The following is a 20,347-nucleotide window of genomic DNA, read 5'->3' on the forward strand; positions in this document are numbered from 1 at the left end:
ATGAGACTCGACTCCACTCCACTCCACTCCACTCCACTCCACTCGTACAGCTACAGCCCGGGCCAGGCAGCCGTAGGGCGCGGGGGAGACCTGCCTCCAGCTGGAGCCGCTCAGCAGCGGAGCCAGGTGAGTTGCTGAAGTGCGCGAACAGACATTACTATTGGTGAAGAAATACTTTATTGCTATTTGCCAGTTGTAGCTGGAGAAATGGAACAAAGGGGAGAAGAGGAAATGTAGCCAAGTACTAAGGCAGCCAGGCTTCCAGGCAGTTCTTTCAAAAATTCTTGTCACCTTGTCTCGTCTTCTTCACCTGCCAGAAGTACTTTGTTTTGTTTCAAAATGTGAGTAACCATTTTGCACCTCTAAGAATCTCAAGGCTTGAGGAATATTGGTTGCCACACCAGATTAGACCATCAAATCAGATAGGGAAGGACCAGTGACAGGCCGTGCTCTTCTGTGTCAAACAGATGGACCCTTTCCTTCAGGATGCCAAGAAGAAGCTGCTAGCACTCTGCGTAAGCACTGTGATGGCTATGTTTGTTTCATGTTATTAAGCAGCTCTTAAAAGCTGCCCTGTCCCTTGAGAGCAAGGCAGCATACACAGTACTCTAGGCAGCCCATTCCACTGTCCTTAAAATGGGACAGGTTATTACTCATCCTAAACCTTCTGCTGCAAATTAAGCTGATTTCTTCTTGTCCTTTCTGCAAGACAGTGAACACCTGACTACTCTCCTTTCTATAGCTTATCTCTTATGACTTCCCTTGATTGGTGCTTTCTTTAGATTAAACAAACTCAACAGCTTCAACCTTTCCTCACAGATCATGCTTTCTTCGCCCTTTCTTATTCCCGTCTCCCTCTGCCCGCTTTTTTTTTTAATAAGCAGCCCCATCCTCCAACTAAGACCAAACTAGCACTGAATAAAGGAGAATAATTAAGGTGTTAAGTCTTACCTGCTATCCTATAGCTAACACATCTCAGCTGTTTTTTTCACCACACAATAACATCATACCAAGGCTAGCTATTGTTCTGGTTTGTAACATACGATTCCCCTTGCTAAGCATAATGCTTTTCCTGTCTCTTTTTTTGAATTTTATCTTGATTTCAGAGTGGCCCTTCATCTTATTGAGATTATAGTGAATTTTCAATGTATGTTATTGATAGCATTTGCGACCCTCCCTAGCTGCCATTGGAAAAATTAATTTTATTCTCTAATGTCCTTCTAAATCATTTGGGATAGTAGGAAATAAGCAAGGCTTGAAGTAGATCACTGTAGGATGCCATCTAGGCTGACCTTTCAGAAAAAAAAATTAGTATTCCTTTCATTTACTTTTTATCTCATTCATGTAGCCCCTACTTCCTGACCACTCTCATTTTCATGTAACAGCATAGAGGATGGTGTCAATTATCTTACATCAAGCCACACCCCATCTGTCAGTTTCTGATACTGTCAGCTACTCTGATAAAGGAATTTCCTTTTTTTTTTTTTCTTTTTTTTTAATTTACTGTTCCCCAGGTGATTGTAAAGTCATTGTTAAGAAATTTACTTCAGAGTCTCTACAGGATGGGAGACAGGCCGATGGATCTATCATTCCTTGCCCTCCTTTTTTTTGGCTGTTCACCCTGCTGATGTCAAATACCCACTCTGCTCTTTCCCACAGTGCTGCCTGCATCATCAGGTTTTCCAAGACAATTCAAGGACAAAACATAAAGATTCTGTGATTAGTAAAATTGAATTCTGATCTGTTGTAGACAGAATATCATGAGCATTAAATACATCTATTACCTACTTGATTTGGTCTTTTTCTATTATGATCCACATTCCTACATCTGTGCTAAAAGGCAGTTTCATCTTCAGTAAAGTCACAATTAGCCTTTTCTCGGGGAAGAATTCTTTTCACTGAATACCTAAGATGTCTCTGCATTATCTGTTATTTTCCATTTTTAGCTTTTGATAACAGAAGAACAATGAGAGGAACGGAGTATTAGTTTTTCATCACTTACACTTTCCAGACTGTGGAGGGACTCACGGCAAGCTCAGAAATGCAAAAGACTCAGTGTCAAAAATCCCGTTGACCTCAAGGGGGTCAGAACTTAGTCTAAGATATTGCCACATTAAAAAAAAAAAAAAAAAAAACAAACCAAAACATTTATTTTCTGTTACTGATCTGTCATCTTAGATGTTGTTGTTAATTTACTAAGGCACCTCAGCTTAAACAACAGGTTTACAGATGCTTAAAGAAAACATAGTTACCAGCTGAGCTTTGCTGATCAGATTTGTCAGCTTTAAAGCCAATTAATTTTATGTTCAAACCTCCTTCAGTAAAACTGGAAAGCGGATGGTGATGGGATGGGTGCCAGATGAATTTCACACGTAGCTCATTCCTCCGAGACAGAACGAATGAAAGGTTTAAAATTTCTGAACTTACCATTTCAAGCTGGAACTTTCTAAAACTACTTTATTCTAAAACTATTTTATTAATTTTCCTTGGTCAGTGTTTATTTTTATAAATATCCTCACATAGATTCATGCAGCAAAACCAGAAGTTTTGTTGATCTTAAGAATTTTAAAATATTTTTTTAAAACACCTGTTTCAGAATCTTCCAAAGCTTTAAGTGACTTCCCTTTAACAAGCATAACCACACTGTTCATCATCTCAGCTAGCTTACTATGGCCATACTTACTGACTTTACTTTCAATGTCTCCTCAAATTCTAAAATCCTCTTACTACCACAGAGATCCCACTTTAAATTATAACATGTAATGACAACAAACTGCATAAGAAATCACTGTTGAAGAGCACGAGTCATCATTTAGAGAGGTATGTCTTGAATTTATATGGCACCTGAATTCCAGACTAAGCAGTTTTTCATTCCTCTAGGAAGTATGGTTTTAGCATTTTTTACTGGATTTTATGAAGTTTTTAACTGAAGCAAACTTCTGCAACAGTAACACTATGGGTCTGTGCCCTCTCCGTCCCCTAAGAGAAGAAACAGATTATGTGATCCAATAGTTTCCTAAATTTTGCTTCTTAATAATACTTAATACTGGAGTCAATGGTTTGCAGGTTGGATATATTAGCCACATAAACAAAATTTAGATTATCTAAACCCAGGTGATCTGAAAAGGTTGCATAATGCATTTTCATATGCATATGCATTTTCCCAAGCATAAACAGGTAAAATGCAGCAAGCTTCTGACTTCGATAACAGGCAGATATTTAACAGTAGTGAAATTTGTGTAAATTTTTTTAAGACTTTCATAAATAACTATAGGTAGATTCCTAAATTCAGTCACTTCATAGAGGACAATTTAAAACTCTGCTTTTTGTCATCACTGTAGATGCCCGTAGATTTTAGACACACTTAGCACAACGTTCTAGAAAATTTAACTTCCAAAATCACCTTCGCTTTTCCTCCCACTTTCTTCTCTTTAAACAGAATTACCAAGAGTGATTATATAATGAGATGCAACTATTAGGAAAAAGTAAGAGACTGCTAAACATGATGTCAACTAATGGTGAGATTTTTGAAAGTCTTTAGGTGCTAAAGATGCAGATAGGCATCTTAGGGGATTTTCAAAAATTCCTAAGCGTGTAAGGCGCTTACATGCTTAGGCATTTTGAAAATCCTACTAAGTACATATCTAATACCTTGCAAAATCTCACCCTAGATGGCCAGTTTCTCTCATTATTTGTTTGAAATAGGATCAGTTTGACAAGTAGTGCATTTGCTTGTGACTTTTACCTAATAAAAGGGGGAAAGGAGGATTGATTAAGTCTGGAAGGAATTAAAGAGAAAATTAATACACAATACTGGGGTAAAGATATATCTTATGCTAGCAACAGGATTATCTAGCACTTTTCTTTATTACATTAGCCTCACAATTTGTACAAATGATGCTTTGTACATTTTATGTTTCATCTTTTCTAACAGAGTCAAATGACAAGAAAGAAAAAGTGCTCAAAAAACTCCATAAGCATCCTTAAATAAACCGGATTTACAGCAAACAATACCGATGTATCTATGTAACAAAATAAAAGAGAAGTGTAATTCTACATTATGTTAACATTATCTAGTTATTTATTGACATTACTAGCAAAGTTTTGATGATGTGCTTTTATATCAAAATGGCCTTGGTTTCATTTGAAAAACTGTAGAAGTATTAAAAAAATATTTTCAAATTAGAACTTTATACCGCTTTATACATTGCCCAAAGTAGTATTCTTAATAGAACTCCAAGCTTTCTTTTCAATCTATTTATATTCTGAGACAAAATGGAAATAGATTGCAAGTACATTCTACTAAGATTTTAGCACCAAAACATTTTCTACAGTAGAAAGAAAAAAACATAAAATGGGTAATATGAAATAATCTGATGTTCTTTTCCACTTACGTTACAAAATTCTTTTTCATAGAAATGTTTCTATACTATGTTCTAGAGGAAAAGACTGGTTGTGACTATAAAAAAAAAAAACAAACATCCTTAGAAGTGACACTAGAATTACCATGGCTGCTTCTGAATTCTGTTATACTGAACTTCCATAGCCTTAAAGCCAAGCAATGAAAAATTCATTCTACTTTGTTTTTCAAATGCTATCAATATTTTCTAGGGATGGAAGCATGGGGACAGCCCAAGCGATGGGTCAACAAGTAAAAAAAAAAGTTGTTTTAATGCGTAGAATCCCTTGGAGTCATAGGATTTAAAATGGATATTTAGTACTGTTTTTTATTAACTACCACTACGCTACGTATGGTATCTTATTTCAAAAGTAAGTGGCTGCTTAAGTTGTTGAAAGTTTCCTGAACTGCTAGAAATACTTACATAAGACATTTATGAAACATTCATCATAGCACTCAGCATACTTTGTAATACATAAAATATACTCCAAGTTTTGCTCTGCATTTCTGCAATCTAACATACTCCACTTAGCTTTGCAGAGTATTTGCGATCACAGTAAATCTCTGTTTCAGACTCTCCCTTTTCTGTTTTAAGTGGTTTTCTATGGTCCTTGCTTCTTTTAAGATTCCATCAAGTTCTTGGACATAAGAAGCATCCATCGCTGCTCTCTCACTTAATTGAAAAAATCTGTAGTTAAAATCAATACTAACACCATTAACTTTCTCACTACTTAGAACTGCTTTTATGCTTTTCTTAAAAGGGTGTTGTCTATCAATACTGTTTCTGACCAAATTCTCTGTTGTAACAGAAAACAGAATTTTTCTTTCAAGATCTGTGTTTGACAGTTTTCAGCACTAAGTTCTCTAAATTGCAACCACAGTAATCCATCTTATCTAGAAAAATTAGAAGGGTGCTGTATAAATTGGACAAAGTTAACTTGCCTTAAAATGTGAGCATATTTTGATAACAAGTTCATAATTTCTTTGTTCATCTCTGTTAAAAGGAAAAAGTAATTTTATTTAGGCATTTGGGTCAATTTTCATCTCAACATCAAATTAGGTAATTACATGGTTACTTTACGTATATTTAATACATCACCGTTTAAAACTTTTTCCAGTGGTTCAGGTTTGTAAAGGGACTGCGAGCCCTCAGAAAAGGCCAAATCTGTTTTGTCAAGGGAGGACAACTGAGGATTTTCTGAAGCTTCATTCTAATAACAGAGCACATAAAAAAAATACAGGTTCTAGGACAAAACAAGCTTAGCAGAGGTAAGAGTTTAACTGAGAAAAAGAAGTGATTAAAAAGTATCTTGACAGACTGTTTTCAGATAAAGTCAAGTATTGTTGACTTCACAGGCACAGCATCTAGGGGAGTGGGTGGGAAGTACCAGCTTGAGATCTCTGCTTGTATCAGTAAAAGCTGGTGTACTTCAGCAGCTCACACTCAAGAAGTCCTACATAACTGCGTTGCAGTGTATACCTGATTTTGTTGGTCCTCAAACACTATGACAAATTTTATAGTCTTCTCCTACAAGTAAGTCATACATGTTTCCTCTAACCTACATAAACTGGCACGGAGCTCTCTGCTCCTCTCCTCGACAGGAGCTCATAGCAATACTAGAGGACGTGGGAGTAGGGTGTTGCATCGTTCCCCTGGGGCCAAAAGGAAAGTCCAGGTCCTCCCTCCCTTCCTTCCTCATACAGTGCTGCTCACCTCCATCTCTTTTTTACGTTTACTTCTATTTTCATCACATTTTTGTGTGTTGCTTGTCATCGTTGCCTGGTAAGAAGTACAATGTCGTATTTGGTAAGTGGATATCTTGTGCAACTGGAAAATATATCTATATCAAAAAATGTGTGTTTTACACACTGTAACCAGTACCTCTGGAAGCTCTGCCACCAAGGAGCTCTCCGCCTTACCAGAGAGAGGCAGAGCCTCAAAGAACGGCGAGAGCAGCACAGGGGGCAGGGGGTGCAAGGCCCGGGCGGTCCGGGGCTCACAGCCCAGGCGCTCCCGCAGGTGCCCAGGGGTGCGCGAGGCCGGCCTGGGGCTGCTGAGGCCGAGTCCGCCTTGTCCCAAAAGGCTCCGTCCCTCCCCAGCTCCGCCTATGCTGCCCCAGGACCACCCCCCGCGAAGGACAGCGGGGCACCCGCTCCCCCCGGGAGGCCTCCCCCCTCCCCGGCCCGCTCTCCTCAGGCCAACGGGCCTCGCGGCCGCTGGCAGCCGTTAACGGACGGCGCGCGAGAGGGCGGCGGCGGCGCGGCAGCCGCCGGGGAGAGGAGCGACCCGCGCTCCCCACAGGCCCGGCCGCGCCGCGCCGGCCCGCAACGGAGGCAAGGCGGAGGGGCCCCGGAGCGCGGCCCCTTGCCGCCCTCGAGTCGCCTGGGCGGCGGCGGCTGCAGGAGGGGCGGCTCCGGGCCCCCCGGCCCGCTCCCGCGGGCTTCGGCAGCCGGGCCCGCCGCTGGACGGCCAGCTGAGGGGAACGGAGGCAAGGTTCACCGCTGAAACGCCTGGCGTTGTAGCGACCCCAGGAAGCAGCGTTTCATCCCGGTTACACGTTTGCGTTGAAGCACAGTGAGACTACTGTCGCCGTTCAAAGCATTGCACTGTCCCCTCAAACAATTCTGGTCATATTTCATCTTCTAAGCAGCTGCGAGGGACCCAGTCACAACCTGAATTGATGGAGTGTTTTGGGATGACAGTGAAATGTCAGATGAGGCTAGGTGGATCCATTTCAAAAGACAAGCTGTGAATTTAGTAAAATCTGAGAGATTACTGTCCCTGAGTAATGCTACTTTTAACAGGCAACTGCCAAGACCAACGTTTTTTTCTAAACCATGGCAAATAAGATGGCATTTTCCTTGTGTTGTGTCTCACTTCTGTAGGTGGAGCTATATTCGGTTTCATCAAGAAATGACTGAGATTACATGATGAGGTGGCTTGCTTACAATAGGAAGAAACTGGACACCATGATTCAGGAGAGTACTTTCAGTACCTTAATGGTCTATGGAGAAATTGCTGACTAATTAAAAGGTTGGAGATACTAAAATTCCAGGAAAATGAAGTCTTAAAACTTACTGTAGAAGTTATTGTTATGAGTTAGACCCTTGTCCTTATAAATGCAAACACGTATAGACTAAGAAAAGAAAACTCCTTTTATTCAATGTGCTAAATGACCTCAATGAACTTTTAGGATCACAGAGGTTGACGAGGAAGACCACCAAGTCCTCCTTCTTGATAGTTTCATCTGGAATCATATAATCACAGAATGCTTTGGGTTGGAACGGACGTTAAAGATCATCTAGCTCCAATCCCCCCTGCCCCGGGCAGGGCCCCCTTCCCCCAGCCCAGGGTGCTCCCAGCCCCGTCCAACCTGGCCTTGAACCCTTCCAGGGAGGGGGCAGCCACAGCTGCTCTGGGCACCCTGGGCCAGAGCCTCACCACCCGCACAGGGAAGAATTTCTTCTTTACATCTAATTTGAATATATCCTCTGTCAGTTTAAAACCATTACCCTTTGTCCTATCCCCATCCCCCTCCCGATAAAGAGTCCCTCCCCATCTTTCCTGTAGCCCCCTTTAAGTACTGGAAGGCCACTGTAAGGTCTCCCCAAAGTCTTCCCTTCTCCAGGCTGAACAACCCCAACTCTCTCAGCCTGTCCTCATAAGGAAGGTGCTCCATCCGGGTGGTCATCCTCATGGCCTCCTCAACCCGCTTAAGCAGGTCCATGTCCTTCTGATGCTGGGAGCCCCAGACCTGGAAACGGTACTCTAGGTGGGATCTCACAGGAGCGGAGTAGAGGGGGAGAATCCCCTCCCTTGACCTGCTGGCCACACTTCTCTTGATGCAGCCCGGATACGGTTGGCTTTCTGGGCTACAAGCGCACGTTGCTGGCTCACAGGCAGTTTTCCATCCACCAACACCCCCAAGTCCTTCTCCACAGGGCTGCTCTCAATCTACTCATCTCCTGTATTTGTGCTTGGGATTACCTTGACCCACATGCAAGACCTTGCACTTGGCCTTGTTGAACCTCATGAGATTTGCAGGGGCCCACCTCTCCAGCCTGCCCAGGTCCCTCTGGACAGCATCCCTTCCCTCCAGTGTGTCACCGCACCACACAGCTCAGTGTCGTCAGCAGACCTGCTGAGGATACACTCGATCCCACTGTCCATGTGTCCAACAAAGATGTTAAACAGCACTAGTCCCAGTACTGACCCCTGAGGAATGCCACTCGTCACTGCTCTCCACTTGGACATCAAGCTGTTCACTGTGAGTGCTACCATCAAGCCTATTCCTTATCCACCAAGTGGTCCATGTGTCAAACCCGTGTCTCTCCAATTTAGAGACAAGGATGTTGTGTGGGACAGTGTCAAATGCTTTTCCCAAGTCCAGGTAGATGATATCAATTGCTCTACTCTTATCCACCAACACTGTAACTCCATTGTAGAAGGCCAACAAATTCATCAGGCCATGTTGGCTGTCACCACTTCCTTATTTTCCATGTGCCCTAGCACAGTTTCCAGGAGGATCTGTTCCATGACCTTGCCAGGCACAGAGGTGAGACTGACTGGCCTGTAGTTCCTGTAGAGTGTCAGTGGGCCAAAAATATCAGTGCCAGCAATTAATACATAATGAACTATGTTGACTGACTGGAATTGGTTTTGGCGCTTTCACACAAATTTTGGTACCAAGCACAGTATTATTTAATATTTCATTAGTGTTATGAATGTAAATTTAAACCTAATGAGAACAAATGGCTCAATGATAAGTAATTATTACAGCATTATTTTTTAAAAAAGAATATTTTTTGCACTGACGTGAAAGGTTATGTGTCTGGGAACAAAAAATGCAAGATCACCCAAATGGGGAGCTCTCCTGAATAAAGCTCTGGTGCCCAAATTTTCAAAAAACGTTTAAAGTCAATTGAAATAAAGAAAAAAAAGACAAATATTATCTTGAAGCTGAAGAAAATTATTCCTAGGTAGGAACCTAAAGGGCTGAAGCTGTTTATTTTAGTTGAAAAAGACCAAGAGGCAATTTGATTGTACTTCACATGAAGGAACTACTTGTTATGAAATAGCTATCAGGAGAATGTACAGAATGGGTGACGAAAACCACAAGCCAGTTAAATATAGATTTTTTTTCTTTTTTTTTTTTTTCCTGTAAGAACCAACCATGCAAAGTACCAAGAGGAATGGTAGAATTACAGTTGTTGTATATAGAAATCAGCTAGATCTAGGTGTTTAGATCGAAATTGTCTATCCCTGGTATAAAGGGTTAGGCAATCACAACTTCATGCATGTACTGAGTGCCATGTAACAAAACAGGAAGTTGGAAGGGGATGATATAATATTACCGTCTGGTTGAAATTCAGTGTGAGTGTCTGTAAATGGGGATATATACTTGCTATCTAAAAGCAGTAGCTGCTAAATACGCCTTTTTGTTTGTTTGTCAGAAACAGGAGGGTTTACTCTGTTGGTGAATTTCTCTGCTTTTTGAAATTCTTCTGAATCAGTGTCATTAGTTTCTTTCAACAACTTTAAAGAAAGAATATACATTTCTGTAGCACACAGAGTTTTTGTTTGTCTTAACAAGTCAGAGAAATACACTGTTCCCTGTGGGTAGAAGAGTTGAAATCCATGGTTATTAGTAAAATGGACAATATTTGTATTTGTAGGATTATTATTTCAGATGAGTTTTGAAGATGTGCCTTTGACCTCAAAATTAACTCCTTAGTTTTACCATATAGACATTGAAGCAATTCCGAGACATGTATTGAGCTTTGTTTGCTTGTTTCCCTCCAAGAGCAGTAACAGGCACACAGATGAGAGAATATCTTAGGGTCCTAGATTTGGTTTTGGTTTTTTTGTGGGGTTGGGCTTTCCAGGGGTTTTGGTGTAGGTTTCTGCCCCCCAGTCCAGCGCTGGAACTTGAGCCTTGCCAGTTTACCCCCTGAGCTACACAGCAGCATGCCCCAGTATCTTGCTAGTCAGCATTATAAACAAAAAACTCAAGGCAGGGCAATTCCAGTTAACACTGCCAAGTTCTGCAAACTACACAAAACATTGGTTAATTACTCATTCCCAAATTAATTTTCCTCTTTTTAATGACCTTAGTTGTCCCCTCACTACACACTGGCATTCCAGTTGCACTGAGTACCCCACACCCATCAGAGTCAACACTTACCTTCTAAAAATCATCACGCTTCAGAGTTGCAGCAGTTAAGGATGAGTAATGGCTATCGCCATGTTACTTATTTGCAATTAAACCATACCTAGGAAACAAGTTACAGCTGGTAGCTATCTATTAATCTGGCTCCGACTACTAGCCACAGTTTCTGGCTGGCTGTTTCCTTGAGACGACCTTAAGTTCCTCCCCTGCAAGATATTTACGTACAAAAAGGATGGAAGGTAATTTGAAGATTTCTCACTAAACACCAGTGGTATGTTACTTGGTATTGCCGTTACAAAGAACGAGGTCCACGCAACGTGTTTCCAATCCTAAACGGACTTCCCCCAAGGCATAAAGTTTACGGGCAGCTTACAAGTGTGTGGAGAAGGGGAAGTCGGCGTGCTGACGGCCAGTACGGGTTTCAAAACTGGGGCTGGAGGCTTTGAGGACCAAGCAAACGGACTGCAACACGCTGGCGTAGAAATAAGACGTGCGCACTAGCGACATCTGTGCGAGATAAAGGGAGTCGCAAAAAGCTTCCTCTGTAACCTCAGATTTGCATGATTTGCTTTCCCCACCGAGGAGGGGAAGTGCCGCAGAATAAATGCAGACGTAGACAGATATCTTGGGAAAGAGCCCAAATTTCCTCTGCTGTTTGTTCAGGCGCCCTGTTTTGTCGTACGGTGATGCAAGCCGCTAGAAAAGCGCCCCCCTCCCTGGGTCCCTCCGACAGCCGCCACCCGCTGCAGCGGAGCTCGCTCTCCTCCCCGGCGGCGGGAGCGCAGGGAGGCGACAGCCCTCCCGCCGGCTCCGGGGAAGCCTCAGCGGTCCTGCCCGGCCAGACCCCGCAGCCCCACGGCTTTCGGCTCCGCAGCCCGAGGTACGCGTGCGTGCGCGGCGGGGAGCGGGCCGAGGCCGCGTCCCGGGTGGGCTCCGGCGGCGGGAGCGGGCGTCGGCGCTCGCCCCTCCGTCGCGCTGCCCTCGGCCCGGCGGCCCCGCCCGGCTCCGAGCTCCGAGAGCGGCCGGGCCGGGGCGAGCGCCCTGCACCGCTGCCTCCCGGCGGGGAGCGGGGCCGGGGCCGAGCAGCCCAGCCCAGCCCGCACGGGGTGCACCGTTCCCCGCGAGGGGCGGAGATGCCCGCCCCGAGCGCCCCTGCGACACGGGCGGGACGTCCCGCTGCGGCACCGGCAGCTGTCCCCTTCCCGCGGCTGCAGCAAGCGGCAGAACCTTGCGCTCCGCCGGGCATCCCCGCGCGAGCGGGCCGTGGGAGCTCCGCGCCGCGCCCTCCTGCGACCCGCCCTGCCCCGGGCTCCGCTCCGGCCCCGGCGCCCAGCGGGGCGCGGCCCGGCTCTCCTTCCCTGCATCGCTGTTTCTCCGCGGCGCAAGGTATTCTGCGGTGACTACCTCCCACGGTCAGCTGAAATGTCCTCTCGGGCTCTACCGTGCCTTCCAGACGTGCCTGGTAAAAGATCTAGTCATCTCTTACTACACGTCAGGAGGAGAAAGCGTAGTCGTTTTATGCGTGTTACCCATTAAACCAAGGGTCACCTTTGCCTTTACTCCTTTGTCAGTAAGTCCTGCCTCTGCCTTCCACTCTGGAGTAACAGAGTGGTCCTTGACTTCTTGGTTTATTTCACTACGTAGAAGGCATGCACTGTTCGGTGGTGTTTCATTTTAAAAGCTTGGGTATGCAGGTTTGGAAATGGAGATGCGGTCCTCTGCTGCGAACCTGAGTTTCTCTGCTACACAGACCAGCTGGAACTATAGACCCTATAAAAAAGGGGGGGAGGAAAAACCACTCTCAAAATGCATCTCAGCGTGCTTTACTAGAGGGACATGGAAATCACTGTGACTGCCCCACCCCAATCCCTACGGTTGATGTGTGTACTTACTTAAGTTGGCATCGCTCAGTTGTTTTGTACATTGAGTCTTTCCAAGGGTTAGCAAAAAGCCTTGGAAGTAAGCTGTATGTTTTGACTGCACAATAAAATCCCAGTGCAAGAGCCAGTTTCTTCCTTTCCACTGCTTACCTGGCTTTAACATGTTTATTTTTGTGGCTAGGGCAGGGGGACACAATGCCTTGACAGGAGCCGGTAGGTTTGAATGAAGCACTTCATATTCTACTTAGAAAAAGTGACTTCAGCGTTTTTACAATCACTGTTGTTGGCTTTGTGTACTTGTCTGCTCAACAAGTTTTCCTGCATTCAGCTGTGACTGTCTCCTCCCATGTATTGTGTGTGGCTAGGCACATAGCTCCACGCTGAAGACTTCATACAGATGCTGGGCTCCTGCAGGGTAGATGCAGTGATGGTGAATTTTGGTATGCGTGTTACTTTACTGAAACTTTTACACCAACCACAAAGCCAAGTAAATCTGATAGTGCAGATAGTAAAGTGGCTAGTTATTTTTGGAAAGTAAAATGCCTTTATTTCTAAAAATGTAGATAAAACAGGTAAGAACATTCATACACATAAAGCATTATCGGAAAGTGAACAAAAAATGTATGGAGATACAGATCAAAATGAAACAGGAAGGAAAGTGACAACCTGCATTTCACAAAGTTACTGGCATAGAAGAGGACATTTTAAAACTGTTTACCACCAGAGAAGAGAAAGAATTAAATTATTTGCCACATCTTCTTGTTTTAATTCCCTTTATTCTTATTCTCACTTTTCTTTAGAGAGATGCAATTTTAATTTTGAAGAGGACATCATCAACGGTTTTAAAATCAAAATGTTTTAGTAGTTATTTCTTAGAATTATTCTTTTTGATGGCAACCATCCCAACATCAGTAAAATTACTGAAATACTAGATTTTTACAGTTCAAGTCCTGGTCACTACAGGTTACTCCACATAACTTTTATTTTGTAATTTTTCTCCTGGTGCACTGCTAGAACTGAAAATACAGAGACATCTGTGGCCTGCAAACCAATACAATCAATTCGGATGTATCTCTTTTCTGCCAGCATAAACAGAAACTTTACGGTAGAAAAAAAAAGAATGGGTATAGCAAGTTTATGACCATCGCTGTTCTTTTGTTTTATACATTAAGCGTATACGTTGGTTTATCCATTAAACAGACTGAGAGTGTGACATACGCTCAGTCACTATGTCAGCTAAAGAATATAGTTTACCTGTCTGGGTGTTAACTGTATGAGGCTGAGAATATGAACAAAGATAAAACCAGTTGTCTTGGAGAGGGTTGTATATTGACGTTGGAGGCAGAATGCAGCCCCGGGCTAGTTCTGAATTAACCCTCAAGTGTGTAGAACAGGGCTGGAACCTCTCAGGTGTAGAAGCTGGTTGGTTTTAATGATTATTTCAAGGTGGGTTTTTTTTTGGTAAAATGACTGTTGTTATTCCCAAGGGAAATACATCTTTTCTTCTTTACTTTCCTCCCTATCATTCTTGAAATAGCTGTGAAGTCAAGCTTAGAGTTCAACCTGAGTTAAAACAGAGTCAGAACACCATAAGCAAATTACTGCTACTGCAAAATAAACTACGCCCCAACTTCTCCAGGAACCTATCCAATTCCAGCTTAATGTGCAAAAAATACAGGCCTTTCCATGGGGCAGTCAAAGGTGGAATAAGTTTTGAGTATTTTGAAAGTTCTTTATAGAGGGAACCTGGAAAGATCAGTCTGTGTAGACTAATACAGCTTTTATGGCTTACTGGCCAGTAACAAGGTCCAGTCTTAGTCACTTTCCTACTTGGAAATTAGAAACAGAAAATCAAACGACCATGTGGTAGAAGGGTAATTTTTGCAGGCTCAAGAGAACTAATTTGATGGAATATGTTCATGGAGCTACTTACTAGCATTCCCATAGAAAATGGTAATGAGTTACTATTTATTCCCATGTAACGTTGCACAACTCAATGAAATTTTTTGTAAAATAACAGAAATTGAAGGATGCTCTATGTTATTCTAAATAATGATAAAAGGCAACAGAGGAGGAGACCAATTATTTAAAAAAGCAATTTTTCAACAGGTAGTGAAACATGCCAGCCCTATTATAGTATTGTGCACTAGAAGAGAACTAGCCCAAGAACTTCCTTGCCTTATAAAGTAAGAAGCTTTGTTCTTAACTCTGAAACCTCTCTATGTGTTTTTGGCAGAGTGAAGATGAGTGGTGAAGAGATTCTTGTGTGCGCAGTACAACTTGGAGAAAATTTCTGCCTCTATTTTGCAGGTAATTACCCACTGCTGAAAGGGACGCGCTGTGTCTTCTTTCTGCATAGAAGACCAAAAGCTGATACACAAGTCGATCATTTCCTTGGGCTGGCATTCCTGGTTTTGTGGAATCCTGTTTTTCCCCTCCTTGTGTTACCTGAGCAATCCTCAAAGCAGTTGCAATCCTCTCCCACTTAGAAGAATGATAGTTCTTAGATTATGGAATCTGAGTTTGGGACAGCTGTCCCAGTGTGTTAAGAGGTCAGTACCATATTATTGCTGAACACCTTAAACATTTAATACATTTTTCTGTTTGAATACTGATTTTAAAAAAAGTCCTTTATCAGTCTGATTTCACCTAATTTTCCCATAAGCTTCAGTCTGAAGTACTGTTAGCCAAGTATCTGGGTCAGTGGAATATTTGTTGCTTCATACAATACATTCCCATAAAGGACACTCAGAAGGGTTGGAATACTGTGGGGTGAACGTGGAATAAGTGGATAACTTAAAATCTTACAGGATAAAGTTAGTTAGAAAACAGTTTCTTCTTCAGAAGCAATTTGTAATGACTTTCTTTTCCTTTTGCTCACTTGGAATAAAGGTGCTGATGAAAACAACAATTTGCATTCTGTTTATTCCTTGGTTATAGGCTTAAATTGACCTGAGCTGCTCACCCTTAGGTAACCCTAAACCATTCTGCATGCCTCTTGGTTTGGTGGTAACTCCAGTTCTCAAATGACTGGTGGTTTCATCATTCTGTTGAGTTTGTTATGCTCACAAATAGAACAGCCTGTAGTTAGAACAGCTCAGCTTAGTGAGTTAGTGACACTGGGGAGTAAAACTGGAAATGCGTAGGTGGCTGGCTGGCATCCAATCTTGCAGAACAAAACTGAATAGAAAGTGGTTTCTTTTGTGGGGGCAAAGCTTAATGTTTTTTCTTTTCTTTTTTTCACTGCTCACTTGGAACCAAGATGATGATGGTAAGATGAAAGCTCGTAATTTATTAACTTCATTATAAATTTTACCTGAACTAACCTGTTTGTGCTTACTAATCCATAAATGTTTTGTGTGCCTTGGAGAACAAGTTTTCAAACTGATAATGGCTCCCGTAAAAGAGAGCTCTACAACTCACCTTCTCCTTTAGAAGTTGATGTTGCTTTATTTCCTCCTCGGGTAAGAATAGTGTCTTCTCTAACAGATGAACCTTTTAATGCAATTCTGACTGTTGGGCAAAAGAAAGAACTGTTGCTTCTGAACTCTCATTAACAGATAGAGTAGCTTCTCTTGCTTATATATAGAGATAGCTGTATTCTGGGAAATCCTTCTGTCTTGCCTGGGTTGCTACAAGCTGGAGGTGGAAAGAATGACATGGCCTCCATTTTGTTTGAGACTACGATTTCAAGCATTTATTTCACCTGGTATCCTTAATGACAGTATTAAGACGATAGCAGACTTCAAGATCTGAGGAGATTACAGCTAAAACATTCGACCTCTTTGCTTCATATTTCTACAGGGCTGGAATGCGATGCCTTTTGTAAGGAAAAGATTCTCCACCGAGTCCTTCGAAATGTAAATAGCCAGTTGCTTGTGGTTCGACCAGATTTAAACATAGCAGCTTTTGAAGACGTGACAGATCAGGAGATGAAATCTGGTACACCATTTTTCAAATATACATTGCAATCACTGTGCTGTTTTTTAATTCTAGCTGTGCTTTTGTTCTTTGCAATCAGACTCTAAATGATAAGACTGACAGTAAAGCCTTAAACTTCATTTGTAAGACCAGCTATGAGAGCTGAAATTTTGTGTCTCATGCATTGATAATGGATTAGACTGAAGCCTGCAGGATGTCCCATGCAGAAAAGGGCTGTTAAGATTTTTGGTTAGTTCTGATCACAAGCTAAGTTCTTTATCCCATTTTTCTTTGTATTGCGATTACAAAATATAATTTTTAGGTTTAAACAGACAATGTATTTAGCACTAAAAGCTCTTACTTTCTTCTAACAGCAGTAGTTAACAATGTACTTATGATTTTGGCTTTTTTTTTTTTTGGGGGGGGGGAGGCCTCAGCAGAACTGTATTTGTTGAACGCACTCATTTACAGATGACTATTTACAAATCCAATTCTCACTTCATGCATGCACGTAAAAGGATTTGAACATCCTACTCATACTAACGGGTAACTTGACATGCTTTCTTGCAAATTCAAAATCTTGGTTACTGAATGATTGCAGAAAGTCAAGTATGTGCTACCAGCAGTCATAAAAATTCAAGTCCTGGCTCTCCTGTCAGGAAAAGTGTCCTGGGAAGACAGCAGTTGCGAGTGGAATGGTAAGATATAATACGGTTAAGCTGCAGCTCTCTCCCCTGAGCAGACTATTAATAATAAACAATTTATATTTAGGCAGTGGAATGCACTTCAACATTCACTATTACAAAACTACCACACCTTCAGCAGGGATGCCTGTTGCGTTCAGCGTCCAGGTAGAAGATAAAAGTTATTACATGTGTTGTGAGAAAGAATGCGGAAAAACGATAGTTCGATTTAGGGTAAGTATCCGCTTCCCATACTTACATATATATAAAAGTAGTAGGCAAGATGAAGAATGCAAACGTGTGAGCTGAAACAAAACTGTTCAGGTCTTGTGCTGGGACTAACCGATTCCCTTTTTCTTCCTCAGGAAGGAGAACTTCCCAAAGATATTCCTGGTGAAAGTAATGTAATCTTTTTCAAAAAGACATTTACCTCGTGTAGCTCCAGAGCATTTAAGTTTGAATATTCACTAGAAAAAGGAATGTTCTTGGCCTTTGAGGAAGAAGGCTGCTTAAGAAAATTAATTCTAAAGAAACTGTCAAGAGAAGATGAAGTGGATGAAACCACGAAGATAAGTTTCTAACTTCAGTCAGAATGGAAGTCACAACCTATGACATACTTCAACAGTATTAAAATACATTTTGGCTTTTTATAAAAGAAATACTATTCTTTCTTCATCTGAGGCAAGCCTGGTTTATGTTTTTAGCTACCATGAGTCAGTACAAAAATGAGCATCTTGCAAAGGAAAATAAATTCAAATGCTTGGGAAAAAGAAACAGAAGGATGTTTTCCAGTCACGATAGAAGGAAAGAAAATTACACAATGAAGAAATGAGAATGGGCATACCTATATAGTCCTGTAAGTTTCACCCCTAAAATGTTTACTGCCTGTTGATTGAACAGCTTTTGAAGTAGTTGTCTCATAAATGAAGTAGACCTATTTTGAGGAAGGAGAGAAAACAGCTTAAAAGAACAGATTTCCTAAGAACATTCATGCACTTGGCCAATAAACACTTTGAGATCACTTTTTTGCATCAAGATTATTTCCTGAGCATCTTCATCAATCTCAGTTCCGTAGTGACACTCTCACCTTCAAATGTACTAGAAACACACAATTTTTACCTTACTAGAAATCTTTGCTTAGAAAACTACTAACTTACCTGAACAATTAAAAGTTCTAATAAAGCTGTTTGTCATCAGAGAGCCCAAGGAAAAAATAACTTTTCTTTTATATAAAGGTTTTTAAAAGTTAACAGTAAATTGTAGGTTCGTGATGAAATCAAACAGAGATTTGTCCTTCTAACAATTTGAAAAAATGTAGATATGGCTGGGTCCTGTAAGGACCCTCTTTTATTCTGTGTATGTGATAACAGAGCATACATTGGGGTCAAGCTGTGAACTCCATTTCATGTTTGGAGCTGAGCAAGCACCGGATTTCACCAAAACCAAAATTAACATAATGCATTCTGCATATTTAATATTGGGGAAATGGATATGGCATATATTACTCTTTTCTTCTACATGTAAGTGTTGGTCTTCCTCTTACGTTCCAATTCCAGGTAGTAATAACTGGACTTGCAGCTGGAGTCCTGGGTCTTCAACTTGCTGTGCAAAAGAGCTGGTACAATTGTCATACCCCATACAGGCAGAAATAATCAGAGCAAACAGGAACGTGCCTCTTATCATGAATTGGAGGAAAATTCTCAAGCTTGCAGAAGAGATAAGACAAGTCTCAAGACTTGTTTTGGTAAAAAACAAACCAAAACTATAATTGTAGGGCCTTTAAAAAAGCAAAGAGACATGAAACTGCTGTGATAACCCTGACTTGCAGTTTTTCACATTATGCTTCCCCTGCCATCTCACCTATCTAGCTGCTACAGAGCACCTAGTGGCAGTAAGAAACCAAATCTTTAGAATCGGGTACAGCCACCCCTGACTGCACAGTCGCTTAAGAAGAATTAACTGGAAGTGCTTAAACTCAAGAATGCATTTAACACATCCGGATACCCAGTAGTACCAAGTCCCAGTTTTATATGCCTGATGAAGGTTCAGAAGTGGGATTAGACCAACTCATTACACCCATCACAATAATTAAGAAAAGCTAACTGTAATTAAAGGGAAGCGATTCAATTTCAACAGGACTGAAGAACAAACAGATGCAATTCGTAGAGAAAGCTGTGGTCATTACCTTTTAATTGTTGCCTCAGAACCACAATGAACCGCTCTCGAGTTGCTAGGCCCTAACATCGCAAGTCTAGACTCCCAAAGCTCTTACACAACACATTTCTCACACGAGGTATCTTAAGCAAATACCACATACAGATGCATCTTGTGTTTGGTCTCAAAAGAGGAAATGTCAAACACTTTCTACGATGCGTGCTCAGATTATAGAGAGGTACTTACCAATGACACATACATATGCATCTTCCTCATTGTGACAAAATAACAAATGTTACATACCTAAATAGGATCACATCAGACAGAAGCAACCAGCTAAACTCTGACCACAAGATTAGCAAAACAAAAGCGGCATTTCCCATAGTTACATGAATAAGTAAATAAATAAAAATTCCAATCCAGATTTAAAACAAATCAGAAAGTCATGTAGAATTGAGACAGCAACTTACTCATTCTGTTTATTGCATAATTGGACTGATGGTAACACACAATTCTCTTCATCTTACTAGTATTTGTACCACAGAATTACCATTAGAATGTGGAAACAGTTAACCACTCCTTACTATTCCAAAGTCAGAAAACATAGAGAAGAAAGTTAAAAACCAGAATCTCATTTCCTGCTCTAAACCCTAAAGATATAAAAAAGAATGTTGCCTCAGTCTCACATCAAGCTATGACACAAAGGGTCTGTTTCCCGTCTTTTCAGTCACAGAGGAAAATGTGTACCAGTGTTAATTTAAAAAACAAACTCCCCAAAAATGCTGCAGATGAACATACACATTCCAGGGAAACTATGAAAGCCATATGCTATTCATAGCTCCTAAAATTAATCTGAAAAAGTCTTTTTTCTTCTAAGTAAATTATTGCTGCATTTTCTAGTGGACATTACTCTTGTCAAGTCAACTCTACATCACCTCTTTAAGTATTAAGGACAATACATATTCATAAAAACATTTTTTGTTTTATAACATCTAAATGAAATAACACATAGTAACAGTATTAACAGTAACACAGCGGCATGAATTAGTAGTTGAACTTGATTTCAACAACCTATCCGGAGAGAAAGCATTTTAAGTAACCAAAAAGTAGTAAAAATCATTCAGAAGCACAGACACAAAA

The 20,347-nt window shown here is 41.5% G+C and overlaps 2 protein-coding genes across 4 annotated transcripts; one reads left to right on the forward strand and one right to left on the reverse strand.

Annotated features, from left to right (window-relative positions):
* Window positions 1–2: 2 nt before the first annotated feature.
* Window positions 3–18,074, forward strand: IL18 (interleukin 18). Of its 3 annotated transcripts, none has more exons than XM_033005540.2 (6): window positions 3–126; window positions 14,686–14,759; window positions 15,712–15,720; window positions 16,254–16,391; window positions 17,142–17,287; window positions 17,419–18,074. In XM_033005540.2, the coding sequence occupies exons 2-6, from the start codon at window positions 14,693–14,695 to the stop codon at window positions 17,632–17,634; spliced, it is 576 nt and encodes a 191-aa protein (XP_032861431.2). In that variant the 5' UTR covers window positions 3–126; window positions 14,686–14,692; the 3' UTR covers window positions 17,635–18,074. The 3 variants fall into 3 exon arrangements, with proteins under 3 accessions (XP_032861431.2, XP_042656515.1, XP_032861435.1); XM_042800581.1 differs by lacking the exon at window positions 3–126 and adding an exon at window positions 10,971–11,449; XM_033005544.2 differs by lacking the exon at window positions 3–126 and adding an exon at window positions 11,762–11,955.
* Window positions 4,928–6,173, reverse strand: TEX12 (testis expressed 12). The gene is made up of 4 exons (XM_009974192.1): window positions 6,114–6,173; window positions 5,499–5,610; window positions 5,342–5,393; window positions 4,928–5,072 (listed from the first exon to the last, which is right to left on the reverse strand). Exons 1-4 carry the CDS (start codon window positions 6,171–6,173, stop codon window positions 4,928–4,930), a joined length of 369 nt encoding a protein of 122 aa, XP_009972494.1.
* Window positions 18,075–20,347: the final 2,273 nt, after the last annotated feature.

Source organism: Tyto alba, unplaced genomic scaffold (assembly GCF_018691265.1).
Source record: "Tyto alba isolate M040663 unplaced genomic scaffold, T.alba_DEE_v4.0 Super-Scaffold_32, whole genome shotgun sequence".
In the NCBI taxonomy this organism is placed as follows: Eukaryota; Metazoa; Chordata; class Aves; order Strigiformes; family Tytonidae; genus Tyto; species Tyto alba.